This window comes from Hevea brasiliensis, chromosome 1, assembly GCF_030052815.1.
Source record: "Hevea brasiliensis isolate MT/VB/25A 57/8 chromosome 1, ASM3005281v1, whole genome shotgun sequence".
Taxonomy (NCBI): domain Eukaryota; kingdom Viridiplantae; phylum Streptophyta; class Magnoliopsida; order Malpighiales; family Euphorbiaceae; genus Hevea; species Hevea brasiliensis.
This window is the reverse complement of record NC_079493.1, coordinates 11186970-11199247: the sequence shown is the minus strand read 5'-3', so window position 1 is coordinate 11199247 and position 12278 is coordinate 11186970. Positions and strand designations below refer to the sequence as shown.

General features: G+C 34.7%; 3 protein-coding genes and 2 non-coding genes across 7 annotated transcripts in view; all 5 read left to right on the top strand.

Annotated features, from left to right (window-relative positions):
* LOC110642081 (prolyl 4-hydroxylase 1) overlaps positions 1-5614 on the top strand; it is a 35333-nt gene extending 29719 nt beyond the window's left edge. For all 3 annotated transcript variants that reach the window (XM_058144038.1, XM_021794021.2, XM_021794020.2), the window contains 2 exons: positions 5002-5094; positions 5350-5614. In XM_058144038.1, coding sequence (XP_058000021.1) covers positions 5002-5094; positions 5350-5457 — 201 coding nt within the window. In that variant the 3' untranslated portion in view covers positions 5458-5614. The remainder of the gene's footprint in view (positions 1-5001; positions 5095-5349) is intronic.
* Positions 5615-6706: 1092 nt separating this feature from the next.
* Positions 6707-10966, top strand: LOC110642062 (uncharacterized). Its single transcript, XM_058144034.1, has 5 exons — positions 6707-7227; positions 7326-7684; positions 9706-9755; positions 10194-10307; positions 10711-10966. The coding sequence occupies exons 2-5, from the start codon at positions 7667-7669 to the stop codon at positions 10850-10852; spliced, it is 324 nt and encodes a 107-aa protein (XP_058000017.1). The 5' UTR covers positions 6707-7227; positions 7326-7666; the 3' UTR covers positions 10853-10966.
* Positions 6960-7591, top strand: LOC131183004 (uncharacterized). The gene is made up of 2 exons (XM_058152629.1): positions 6960-7227; positions 7326-7591. Exons 1-2 carry the CDS (start codon positions 6960-6962, stop codon positions 7589-7591), a joined length of 534 nt encoding a protein of 177 aa, XP_058008612.1.
* Positions 7988-8074, top strand: LOC131170068 (small nucleolar RNA Z122). Its single transcript, XR_009141016.1, has one exon. It is a non-coding gene; the product is annotated as a small nucleolar RNA Z122 (small nucleolar RNA).
* LOC131170079 (small nucleolar RNA Z122) lies at positions 8605-8691 on the top strand. Its single transcript, XR_009141027.1, has one exon. It is a non-coding gene; the product is annotated as a small nucleolar RNA Z122 (small nucleolar RNA).
* Positions 10967-12278: the final 1312 nt, after the last annotated feature.

Below are 12278 nucleotides of genomic sequence, written 5' to 3'. Positions count from 1 at the left end.
GATAGGAACAGAGTCTAAAGAAGTAACAAGACACCGAGAACAAGAAGACAATTGATTATAAGAAATAAAAGAAGAGATAGGGTAAGTACATGAACGTTTACCTTTACGAAGAGCAATAGGTAAGTCTAGATCAGAATCATGATCAATATGAGGTATAGGATCTCCCAACGAAGTAGCTGGTGGAGGATCTGAGTTAGGAATCTTCAATCTCCTAGAATAAACATGAACAACGGGAGGTCGAGTAGGTCTAGAGACAGAAGGAACAGGCTGTGGGAGAGGACTAGACATAGGCTTTAGAGATGCCTGATATTGGGAAAACTGTGCAAAATCCTCTGCAGATACCAAAACAGTTTTCTCAGAGGAAGATACTGTAGAATCCTCTGCTGCCATATTTGCCATCTGTGATCGCTGATTTTTCCTCTGAAGTTGCGGACAATTATATTTTGTATGGCCAAGCTCATGGCAATAATAACAAATGACTCCTCTTGAGTCCTGATTAGAACTAGCCTCTCCATTATACTGATTACTTCTGTGGCCTGTAATTCCTCCTCTACTTCGTCTTCTATTACCCTGTTGTCCATTTGGATTACGGCTAATAAGAGCACTGCTGGCAGGCTATGAAGATTAGGTACTCTCTGTACGAAGGACCCATGTAAACATTTCATGTAAAGAGGAAATCTCATAACTGGAGAGAATCTGAGATTTAGTAGTCTCATACTCTGAAGGAAGGCCTGCAAGAAAACTCATAACAGCCAGTTGCTCCCGTTGGGCCTGCTGAACTTTCACATCATGACTAAAAGGCAACAATACATTAAGTTCCTCATATACCCGTTTAAAATCCATAAAATAAGCCGTGAGAGACTTATCCTCTTTCTCAGCACGGTAGAATGCCTTACAAACATCATAAATACGGGAGATATTCCCTTTACCAGAATACAGAAAATCTAAGTAATCCATCAATTCCTTAACAAATTCACAGTGATTAATTAAACTAATTACTAATCACCTCACTGTGAATCGAGTTTCGAAGCTGCAAAAACAACCGAGCATCCTCCCTTAGTCAAGTTTGTCGTGTATCATAAATAGGTGGATCTTTAGTAAGGTGATCATCCTTATCAATGCTATGCAAATAGACCCTAACAGTCTTACTCCACTCCAGGTAATTCGAACCATTAAGTTTGTGTTCCGTGATCTTAGTCATCACCGGAATCACATCAGAAATAACATTCTTATTGTCTGCCATTTGTTGAGACAAAGAAAACTAACCGAAACGCTAATCCAAAGTGCTTACAGCAGCAAAATAACCCAAAATCACAAATCAAGCAAATACCGAAATGAGATCTGAGAGCCAAACGTCAGAAGTCCTTTAATGGAGTACTGGATCAGGCAACAGCACACAGTGGTGGAATGAGGGGGTTGAAGCGACGCCGGTGATGTTTATCGGAGTTGAAACGGCCGGTCGGCGGCCAAGGTCTCTCCTGAGCTGGGTGGTGAGAACAAATAGTCACCCTAGATAGATGACCTGCTCTGATACCATGTAGAAAGAGATTATTCTCCTTAATTTCAATTAATCTGTACATGGGTATATATATACAATTGATTCCTATAATTATGTTCTACTAACTAGGAAGAAATCCTAAATAGGAATACAAAATACAGAATATACAGAGAAATAACATAGTGATTGACTTTCCATAACATTCACTAACAACACAGGTGATGCAAAGGGACTCTTACTAGGCCGAATTATAGAGGAATCAAGCATCTCAGTCATCAGCCTTTCTATCTTAGCATTCTAATAGTGTGGATATTGATATTGTCTCACATTTACTGGTTAAGAACCAGGTATTAAAGGAATTGCATGATTGTGAATCCGAAATGGTGGTAACTCCTTAGGTTCTTCAAATAAACTGATATATTTTTGCAGCAGTAATTGTAAAGAGGAAAAGGAAGGAGATACACCTGAAGTTGCAGTCATACAATGATTCTCAACTGAATCAAAATTTTGAAACTGAATGCAAAAAACTGCTGTGGTAAAATCTGCACCTTGCTTGTACATTCATTGAGAGTAGGAGCTGCAAGACAATAATGGAATTTCTTCAACAAATTTTTCTTTCCCTTAAAGGGTAATTAACTGCCCATCCTTCTTAAAAGAAATCTTTGCAGTTTCAAAATCAAAGAGAATGGGGTTGAAGCTTTTCATCCAATCCACTCCTAAGATAATATCAAAGCCTCCAAGATCCAATATCCTCATGTCAAAGGAAAATTTGTTGTTCTGAATTTTCCATGTAAATCCCTTACAAATTAAGGAACTAGAAATCCTTCTATCATCAGCTACCACAATAGAAGTAGTAGGTGCCTCCACTAAAGGCAATTTTAACTCTTTAGCAACCCTCTTTATCAAGGAAACTATTGGTACTGCCACTGTCAACAAGAATGACCAACTACTTATTCTTGAAAGTTCCCAACACCTTAAAAGTATTAGCTCCCTGACTTTCCTTCATTGCATGTACTTAAAGTGTCATTTCTTCCATTTGGTTCCACAAATTCAAATCATTTCCCATATCAAAACATCCCTTCTCAACTGGTTTCTTTTCTTGTTCCTCTACTTGAATTGCCATGGCTGCCTTTGGTTTACAAGTGTGACCAGGGAAATACTTCTCACCACATCTATAGCAAGGTTTGAAGGTTCTTTTTTCATGTTGTTGTTGGTTTGGAGGGTTGGATTTAATTGAATTTTAGCTGACTGAATGATGAACACTCCCAATATTCATATTAGAGATATAACATCTGAAGATGGAATTAGATATTTTAACAACAAACAAGGCAAAATTGATAACCAATCAAGACACAATAGTAGCTAGGCTAGAGCACATTGATTATAAAGATAAAATAAGCAAGTGGTCAATTTGCTTAAGTCCAAGTTCTATTCAAGAAATAAGGAAGAAATTATAAAGCTCTCATAATTGACGGCGATGGCCAAAAATCAATGCTCTCTCAATGTTTGATATTAGCTATCCCCATTTGATGTAGAAGACAAGTATTTATATGAGTTACAAATAATTAATCTGCCACATGGCATAAAGAAACAAAAATAGAATATTCTAGAGGCTAGGCTCCAAGGTCCAATTGTGTGAAGCTGATCCATTTGTCCTCCAAAGGCCCAAGCCCAAGCCCAATCTGATCCTCTTGGCGTCTCCAAAGTCTACTAACCAAGGTTTGCAACTCCCTTGCCCTTGCTCTTGTAATTGGACCCTTGAACAATGGAAGTGGCTCCGGTGGTGGCGTCTCCTCATCACTAAAGAGTTACTAGTGGCAGGTTGGGAAATGGTAGGTATTGTGGAATTAGTGGTATTATTGGTTTGAGGTTTCAAGAGTTGTGGAGTTTCAATATTTGGTGGTTTTGGTGGATAAATGAAGCTTTGACTGGCTGTGGTGGGTTTGTACGAATTATTGTAATTCTGGTGAGTTGAAGTGGATCTATAGGTCACAAAATTAAAGGTATTGGATTTAGTGAAGGGTCTAAATTTTCTAGTATTTTCTACTAACTGTTCTTGCAGTCTAGCACTTTCAAAGGCTTGGTAGAGGGTAGTAGATTTCAACATTCTAGTCACAGGTCTTATATCATCCCTTAACCCCCCAATGAATCCAGACATAAAATAAGCTTCTCCAAGCGCTGACATAAAATTCTCCATTCTAATTCTCAAATCTATCTTGGTATTCTTCCACACTACCCTCTTGCCTAATCTTCATAAATTCCTCTACAAGATCTTCCAAACCTTGCTTCCCAAATCCAGCATACAATCCCTTCTCAAACTCTTCCCACACATTAGTCCTTTCTCCTTTAACCCAATTATAGAACCACGCATCTGCCTTTTCCACCAAAAAGAGACTAGCAATGCTCACCATTTGTTCTTTAGGAACCTTGTAGACTTCAAAATATTTCACACACTTTCTAATCCATGCCCTAGGATCCTTGCCATCAAAAGTAACTTGTTCAATTTTAGGGAGAATGCTGAAGTTACCTTCAGAGTCCAGAGCAATTGCAGATTGAGAGCTGCTGCCCTGATCCCTCTGTTGATTCCTTGGCATGGGCAAAATCCCCCTATCCTCATTTCTTGCCACCACCACGTCTACAATATTGGTTCCTTTGCCCTTATTATTCATCAAATTCAACAAAAGGTTTCAGTTCTTCAAGGATTGCATTCTTGATGTTCATAGAGCCTGCTTCCATCTCTTCTTTGATATTCATTCTCATATTTGCCTTAATTCCCTTTACCTCAGCTCTAACCTCCTCAAAATCCCTTCGAGAGGTCTCTCTCAAAATTCTGAATTGCTCCTCCAACTCTGCCATCCTCACAGCTTCAGCACTCACCACCTGAGATCTATACATGTTGCGAGTCCCAACAATAATTTCCAAGTGTGCCACTGATCAACAGAGCTTTGATACCAATTGTTAGGATTATTGAATCCTAACAAATATTCCTTTCTAAAATAGAATAGAACAGAAGAAGAAAGGGAAGAAATTATAGAAGAAAGAGAGTTGGAAATGGATAGAAAAAGATAGGAAGAAAGGGAGAAGGAGTTTATTATGGTGTAATGATTCTTCTCTGATTACACTAGGCTGTTATGACTGTTTTTATACAGCAATAACTGCTACAGGTAACTGTTCCTGCCAAAACTCATCCCTAACAACTCATGCCCAGCTGCATCCCTAACAACTCATGCCAGCTCACTTAAATACACTAGGCTTATTCTTTCTAAACCCAGTTCTCTTGTATGTATAACCCATTGCTCCTGCTACTCCAAATACCAACAAGAATTTGTGTTCATGATAATGATGAGATATTCCTGTGCTTTCAACTGCAGTTTACTTTTTTGAATTTTTGCTTCACATGAAAGTCTTTTTGTAGTTGAAGGTTTTTGTGCTCATATTTCCCTAGTGACAATCATGCATTAAAACTTTATTCATTTGGGTGTTTTATCTGTGAGCGAATGCAGGCTGGATCAGGCGAATGCAACTGTGGTGGGAAGGTTGTGAAAGGGTTGTCTGTAAAGCCAATTAAAGGAGATGCAGTGCTTTTCTGGAGCATGGTTTGTTTTCTAAACATTTCTTAAAAAAACTCATGAAAAAGCTTGTAATGTAACAAAGCCCCAATGCCTTCATGGTGTTTTCTCTTTCATTTTAGGTTCCTCAATTAGAGAATCATCCTTAGTTTCAAAACATTGACGAGTAGTTGCCATAGGAATCATTATAATGGGTGGCCTTTCATGTTAAAATAGTTGGACTTGGATGGAGGCTTATCTGATTCTGATGCTGGATTGCTTGTAATGATTGTGTTGTTTCAGGGATTAGATGGACAGTCAGATCCTAACAGCTTACATGGAGGGTGTGAGGTTCTGTCAGGTGAAAAGTGGTCTGCTACAAAATGGATGAGGCAATCAACTACCTCTTGACTTGTATAGCTTGCCCCATCTTAGGAATATGAAAGGAAGGTGCTTCCTTTACAGAGATCACCTGATATAAATCTCAATACCAAGGATTAGAGATTGTGAATTGTTACTAAATTTTAATAAATTTTCTAAGAATAGAAGGTTAGTGTTAGTTTCTAAATCTCAATCCAATAGAAAGTTAGTGATGGTTTCTTAAAATAGAAATCCGAAATATTCTCTATGATGTATCCATGCCTGTTAAATATTCGGGTGGGGCTGAGCTGGGCCCAAAATGCCTTGACTTTGGTCACCAGTTCATCCAACCGGCTGGTGTGGTCTGGGTTTGAAAAACTGTGCTCATTTTGGAACTTTGCATTCACACCCAATAGTATATGCTTCCCTATATTTCAATTTTTTTTTTTGTTTTTAAATTTTTTTTGTTAATTGTGTTTAAATAAAATTTTATAAAATGTAATAGCTTGTTTAGTTTTTTATTTTTAGGTTCAGTTACTTTATTTATTTCAGTTTTTCCTTGAGAGACAGAAAAAGAAACGATAGCAAAATATTAGGTGAGACTTTTGATGGGCCATTGTCTGTGAGTGATTGATCAAATTGGCCAATGGTATTAGTGCTACCTAATTACATTTCACGGGCCTATCTCACTTGTTTATTCAAAACATCGCTGCTTTTAATACTATAAATTCATTATATATATATATATATATATATATATATTGAATCAAAATGGAAATAATTCAGTTAATAAAAACATTTATTTGGAATATATGTGAAACTTTAAAAATTAAATTAATCATCTTTGATTTTGATATATAATATTCTAATTTGATTTGTTTTGAATTAATGAAGCATAAAATTTTTTTAGATTTTAAATTTGAATTATTAAATAAATATTTAATTTGCTTGACATTTGTTTTCATGTATTAACGTAGATAGGCAACTCAGAAATAATTAACCTGATAATGTATGAGCCCCGAACTGGCCGAGAAAGATGAGCTATGATCCACAACTGAACCAAGTGGGCTAATGACTAGGCTGGCCAGGTCTTGTTTGGCCCTTAAGCTGTACTGGGAATGTTCAAGGTCAAATTAGGGACCGGCTCGAGTTAACAGTTCAATGATTGATTGAGGGTCCTTTTTGAGGCTTTAAATCAAAATTAGATCAACCCTCGATTCAAGCTTATTTTTTAATGACAATTTTTTAAGGCGCCACAGTAATTAAATCATTTTTGAACTAAAATTGAAATTGTCGACACCTGAATTCAAATTAGAAATGGAATCAGGCTGATATCGATCTAAAACCAGTTGGAAACCAAAATTGACTGAAATCATAGTCAACCAATCCAATTTTAGTTCACCTTCTGACCAAAACCTAAATCGCAAATTTTTTTTATTCGAAACCGATCCAGATCGGACCGATCCCGGCCAACCAATGACCTTTTATCTTTTCCATTTTATTTTCAATGCAAATATAAAGCAAGGAACCAAAACCTATCTACGCCCGTAAAAATGGTGAGCCGGAAACAAGAAAAACCCTCAAAGACCAACTCCTCCCTGAAAACCCCTAAAACCCACACCAAGTTCAAAAATAAAAAGAACCAGCCGCCCAGCATCAAGGCCGAGAAGAAGAAGAAGAAAGACAAGAAGAAGAGCAGCAGCAACAGTGAGGTAACTGTAACACCGGCTTCGGCGTCACAGTATCGTAGTTTCTTTCTAAATGCGTTTCAATCGGCCAATGCCCTTCAGCTTTCTTCTATCGAGCTCGAATCAATTAAAGGTATGTCAATCACATATCCTAGTTCAATGATATCTGGGTTGATTTTTTCTTTTGTTAATGGGTGTTCAAAATCTTGTTCGCTTTGTGAAAATATACAGAGACGAGCTTTCTGGAGTCATCTCAAGAACTGGGTCAAGAAGTCGAGGACTTGGGGAAACATGTGAAGGCTGCTTTTGGACCCTCATGGAAACAAGTGCTCTGTGAAAGGCAGCTTGTGGACGGGAAGATAGAACCAGGGAGTCCGGCTGTTCTTATTATTAGTACATCGGCTTTGAGATCTATTGAACTTCTGAGGTCTAAACATTGTCCTTGTAATGGAGTACACTTGCTTTTCTTCATTTTCTATACGACTGTTAAAGAGTAATAAGTGATTATCTTCTCCAGGGGCGTGCGTTCCTTCACGAGAGAATGCCATGCTGTCAAGCTATTCTCGAAGCATATGAAGGTTGAGGAACAGGTAATTTCTTGGTGTTTTCAGGCTATTTTTTTTTTTTTACATTCATTATTTTTTCCTTTGTTTTTGGTCGATATGCCTTGTAGACAGAGGCTTCTCTTCAATGTGTTTTCTGCTGGTTGTTTGCTCCTTTTTTTAAAATCCCTTTTTAAATAAGGCTTTACCACCTAAATTTGTGCATTGTTGAGGCATTATGACTTTAAGGGCGGTGTAGGCTCTACCGTTTTTAAATTGTAGCCTTCTGGGGTTATTTATCTTCACATATCTATTACATTTAACTCTCTTGAGTTGATCTTTTTGTTATAAGTTGGGAAATGATGTGAGATTACCACAAGTTATCAAAGGCATTAGCTATGCTGACTGTATTTATTTGCACGTCAGTCTGATCCCAATTCTTTCTGATTATGATTTTAATTTTGTTTTATGATCTTACTTAGTATTATTAGTCTCCAATATCTGCAGTGGGGGGACTGCATTTGTCGTTTATTGAGTCTGGATATGATGCTATGCAGATTATCAAGGCTCCAGCTCTACTGCATAGTTGTTATTTATGTGCCAAGTTTTTCCCCCCTCTCCTTTGAGCCATATGTTGCAACACTGGAACTCATCAGTTCTTTTTGTTATTGTGACCCAAATTTTTTATAAATTTATTTTATTCTATTCAATTTTTGTTTAAATTTTGGGGCCTAGGTAATGATGTACAAGGCACAATCAGATTTCCAAAGGCACCAGCTATGCTGTGTATTTATTTGCACCTCCATCTGATTTCAGAAATTCACTGGATTAGGCTTCTTTTTTGGTAATTGTATATTTAACTACGGTTTTGGTTTTGAAGCTTTTACCTTCTTTGGTTTTTATTCTTTTGGTGACCTTTTTAGTCTCCATCAATTGGCTATGAGATGGCTGGATTCTCTTTTATATTTTTTGGGAGATGATGAGAAAATTCAAACAAATCACCTGAGGCATCAGATGTGCTGAAAGTCTATTTTGCACGTCAGTCTGATCCCAGAAATATAATGCCATATTCATTCTTATATCATGTGTTGTGGCATTCCTAAAATTAAGTACACAAGTGTACCCTTTGTCCTTCAGCAATAAATATCAAGCTTGTCAATGGCCTCTTCCTTTCGATTCTATATTTTCTCAGTTTAGATTCATTTGTTCCTACTCAAATATTGTGAGATTAAATCTGTTAATAAAACTGGACAAAGTTCCTCTTTGTTATCAATGATTTTTTCAATGGTTCTCATGTTGATGAAATCATTGATTTCTAATGCTTTAATTTAAATTTTTTTTTTTAAGGTAATAGCTTCTCACATGTGTTGCATGTGAAACTTAGTGATATATTAGTGATATTTATTGAAATTATATTTCAAATAAATATAAACATTTCAATAGTGAGTATTTTTTTTCTTCAGTGCTTTCATAATAATTGTTTTATTTATTATTAAGTTTTAATTTAAAACATTAAGATGAAAAATAATTGTCATTATATTATATAATGATTTATTGATTTTATATATTCTCTCTCTCTCTCTCTCTCTCTCTCTCTTAGCTATCTAGGGCTTTCCATCAGTTTCTGGTTCTTTTTTGTAAGGCATTAATTTTCTGACTAATGCATGATCCTGAAAAGATGGACTCATGGAGATGGAGGGGGTAAGAGAGAGGTTCTGTAGAAGAGATCAATGGTTGTCCAACAGTTTATTATCAAAAGAATTTTCTTACCTATCTTGAAGCACACACTGTCTACAGGGTTAAGATGTTTCTATATTGTGACTTGAGATGAAATTCTTCTATTATTCTACACAGATCATGGTGTTCAAGATTTTTTTTTTAATTGGTCATGGGAAGTTGATTTGCAGCTTTTACTATAGAAGATATGACCAAAATTGGTGCCCTGAATGAAATATATTCTCATTTCCAGACACTTGCTGTATGTTTTTTCATGCTACATGACAAGCTACTTCTTCATTCTATCAGATCATTTATGTCTATTTTTCAATTTTAAATCATGGTTGATGCAGGTAACCTTATTGAAGGAGCGTGTGAATATTGCTAGTGGCACACCAAACAGGTACACATCATTGTTTCTTATAAAGTAATATGATGACAATTATGCTAGGATAATAGGCAGTTTCTTTTATAACCAGTCCTAATGTGTTGCTATATTGCAAGTCTCTGTAAAGTATGCCTATGAAGTTCTTTAGCAGCACTAAGTTTCTCCCTTGATTAATGAAGAGCTTTTGATTCCATGGTTAGCAATTTAGCAGAGCAGTGCTGTTAAATTTTTTATTTAAAACTCCCCCCAAGAGAAACTAAGAGAGGATCAAGCAAACATGAGCCCCACCTTTTATTCTTGTCTTCTTTTTCCCTCAAGTGTTTAATTATTTTCTTTTTAATCATTTTGAGATTCCAACTTGGCAGTGTATGCACATCTTTCAACCTTTATATTTAGTTGACCTTTTTAAGTCCAGTTATTTGATATGATTTCTTGGGTTCTCAAAATTTCAAGGGTCAAGAAGTTGATTGACATCGAGGCACTAGGACTTTCACGGTTAGCCATGATTGTACTTGATATTCATACAGATGTTAAGGGCTATTCATTGTTAACACTTCCACAAGTCAGGTATGATAATTAGTTTACTGATAGCCATCTTCAGTACTGTTGTAGTTTGTTGTGATTTATTATGTTTTTCATTTTGAGTTGTGGCGTATCGTATGACTTATTTAAGCAAAATGTTTCACAAATGAATTGGCCAAAAGAAAAGTAGGGATTTTGATCAATCACTTGAGATGATGGTAGTTGAGACAAAATAAAAATCTTTAAAACCAATAACTAAAATCATTCATGTATTTTTGTTGTCCAATTCTTTTTTAAAATAAAGGCTTTATCCTGTTCTGTGTTAATTTGTCATTGAAAAATGTCACATTCCTGCTTTTTCTTATTCTCTCTCCTTTCTGATCCTTAAGAACAAATTGGAAAATTGTGAAAGATGACTCTCTCATTGAAATTCATTTAAATTTGGCAGAGATGAATTCTGGGACTTGTATAAGAACTACTTCCACCAACGACTTTTGCGAGGTGATCTCCGTATGTGTCTCTTAGGTCCATTACCAAATGGCAATGTATCAAGAAGAAGGGGTAAAAGGAAGAAAGTTCCTGATGAATAAATAACAGATTGTGATTTAAATTTTAAATTTTGAGTTGTTTTATAAATATAATGTTCTGATCTTTCTTATATTTCCAAAAACTCATGATGAATTGCAAATTTAGGTTTATGTTCAGTTACTATTTTTGCATTATCCATTGTACTCTATTGGATGTGAGTTCATGTACTGAAGATTTGAGAAAGAAAGAGTTAAGGTACATATTGTCTCTTAAGAAATAAAAAAGAAAAAAATGGGTTGTGTCAAATTACTGATAGCTATGCTTATCGCAAACAATATTGTGCCATGTTGGGGTGAGCGCTATTCAGTGTGAATCGAATAAATCGAACTGATCTGATATGATAATTTGGTTTAGTTTAATTTTGCATTTTAAGAATTTTAATTATTTCGATATAGTTTGATTTTGGAGAAAATTGATTGAACTGAATCGAATCAAATTATTTTATTGATTTTTAAATTGATTTATTTTTATTGAGAATTTATGAATTATATGTAATTATTTATATATATATAAATTGTTTAATTTCATTGATTAATTGTTATTATGTTCAAATCAAGATTAAAATTAAATTAAATAACTTGAAAATTAAGTGTAAATTAAAAAATCATCAAAACTTAAAAATCAATTAGTTCAAATCAAATTGAATTGAAATAGAGCAGTTTGATTCAATTTGATTTTTTATTCATTTTGGTTTAGTTTTAAAATATGATAATTTGGTTAATTTAATTTTGATAGTTCAATTCGGTTTGAACTGAATGTTCAAGCCTAGTGCCATGAATATTCACTTTAATAATTTAATATACACCTTGTTTGACAACAACTTTTAAAGTAGTGTTTAGTGTTTTGATTAAGGTAAAAATATTATTTCTTATTTATACTATTCGGTAGCATAAGTATAAACTAGTGTTTAGAAATTAAGGAGTATATTATGAAACGTTATCCTTCTTAGTTTGATCGTATTTAGTGTTTTATCTAAGTTCAGAAAGATGATATCACTATTTTTGTGTTTAACAACTAATCTAATAATTATTTTTATAGAATATTTTTACTTTAAATTATTGTATAAATAACTAACTACTATCAATGAATATTTAATAGTTAATAATTAGTAAAATAATTAATAATTACTAGTAGTATTAATGAATAGCCTTATAATTTGTCATTCAATATTACCGTGATATGTTAAAAATTTGATCATACATGAATTAGTTTTTCTATTTTAAAAAATAGATTCTGTGCCTTGATTTATTGAATGAAAATGTGTTTGTCTATATTTTTCTATTTTTGCTGCTATTCGGTAGATAAATACTGCAGTCTAATGATAATTTCACAGTATCAGTTCTACCTTCACTAGAGTATCACTAGAGTATTTTTACTTTTTAATAACAGAAAAATAAGTAAAACTTGGACGGAGGAACCTTTCCATTC

Coding starts and splice junctions, on each gene's coding strand:
- LOC131183004 (XM_058152629.1), top strand. CDS start 6,960: ATGGTGAGCCGGAAACAAGAAAAACCCTCAAAGACCAACTCCTCCCTG. Junction 7,228..7,325: donor CGAGCTCGAATCAATTAAAG/GTATGTCAATCA, acceptor GAAAATATACAG/AGACGAGCTTTCTGGAGTCA.
- LOC110642062 (XM_058144034.1), top strand. Junction 9,756..10,193: donor GCTAGTGGCACACCAAACAG/GTACACATCATT, acceptor CAAAATTTCAAG/GGTCAAGAAGTTGATTGACA. Junction 10,308..10,710: donor TTAACACTTCCACAAGTCAG/GTATGATAATTA, acceptor TAAATTTGGCAG/AGATGAATTCTGGGACTTGT.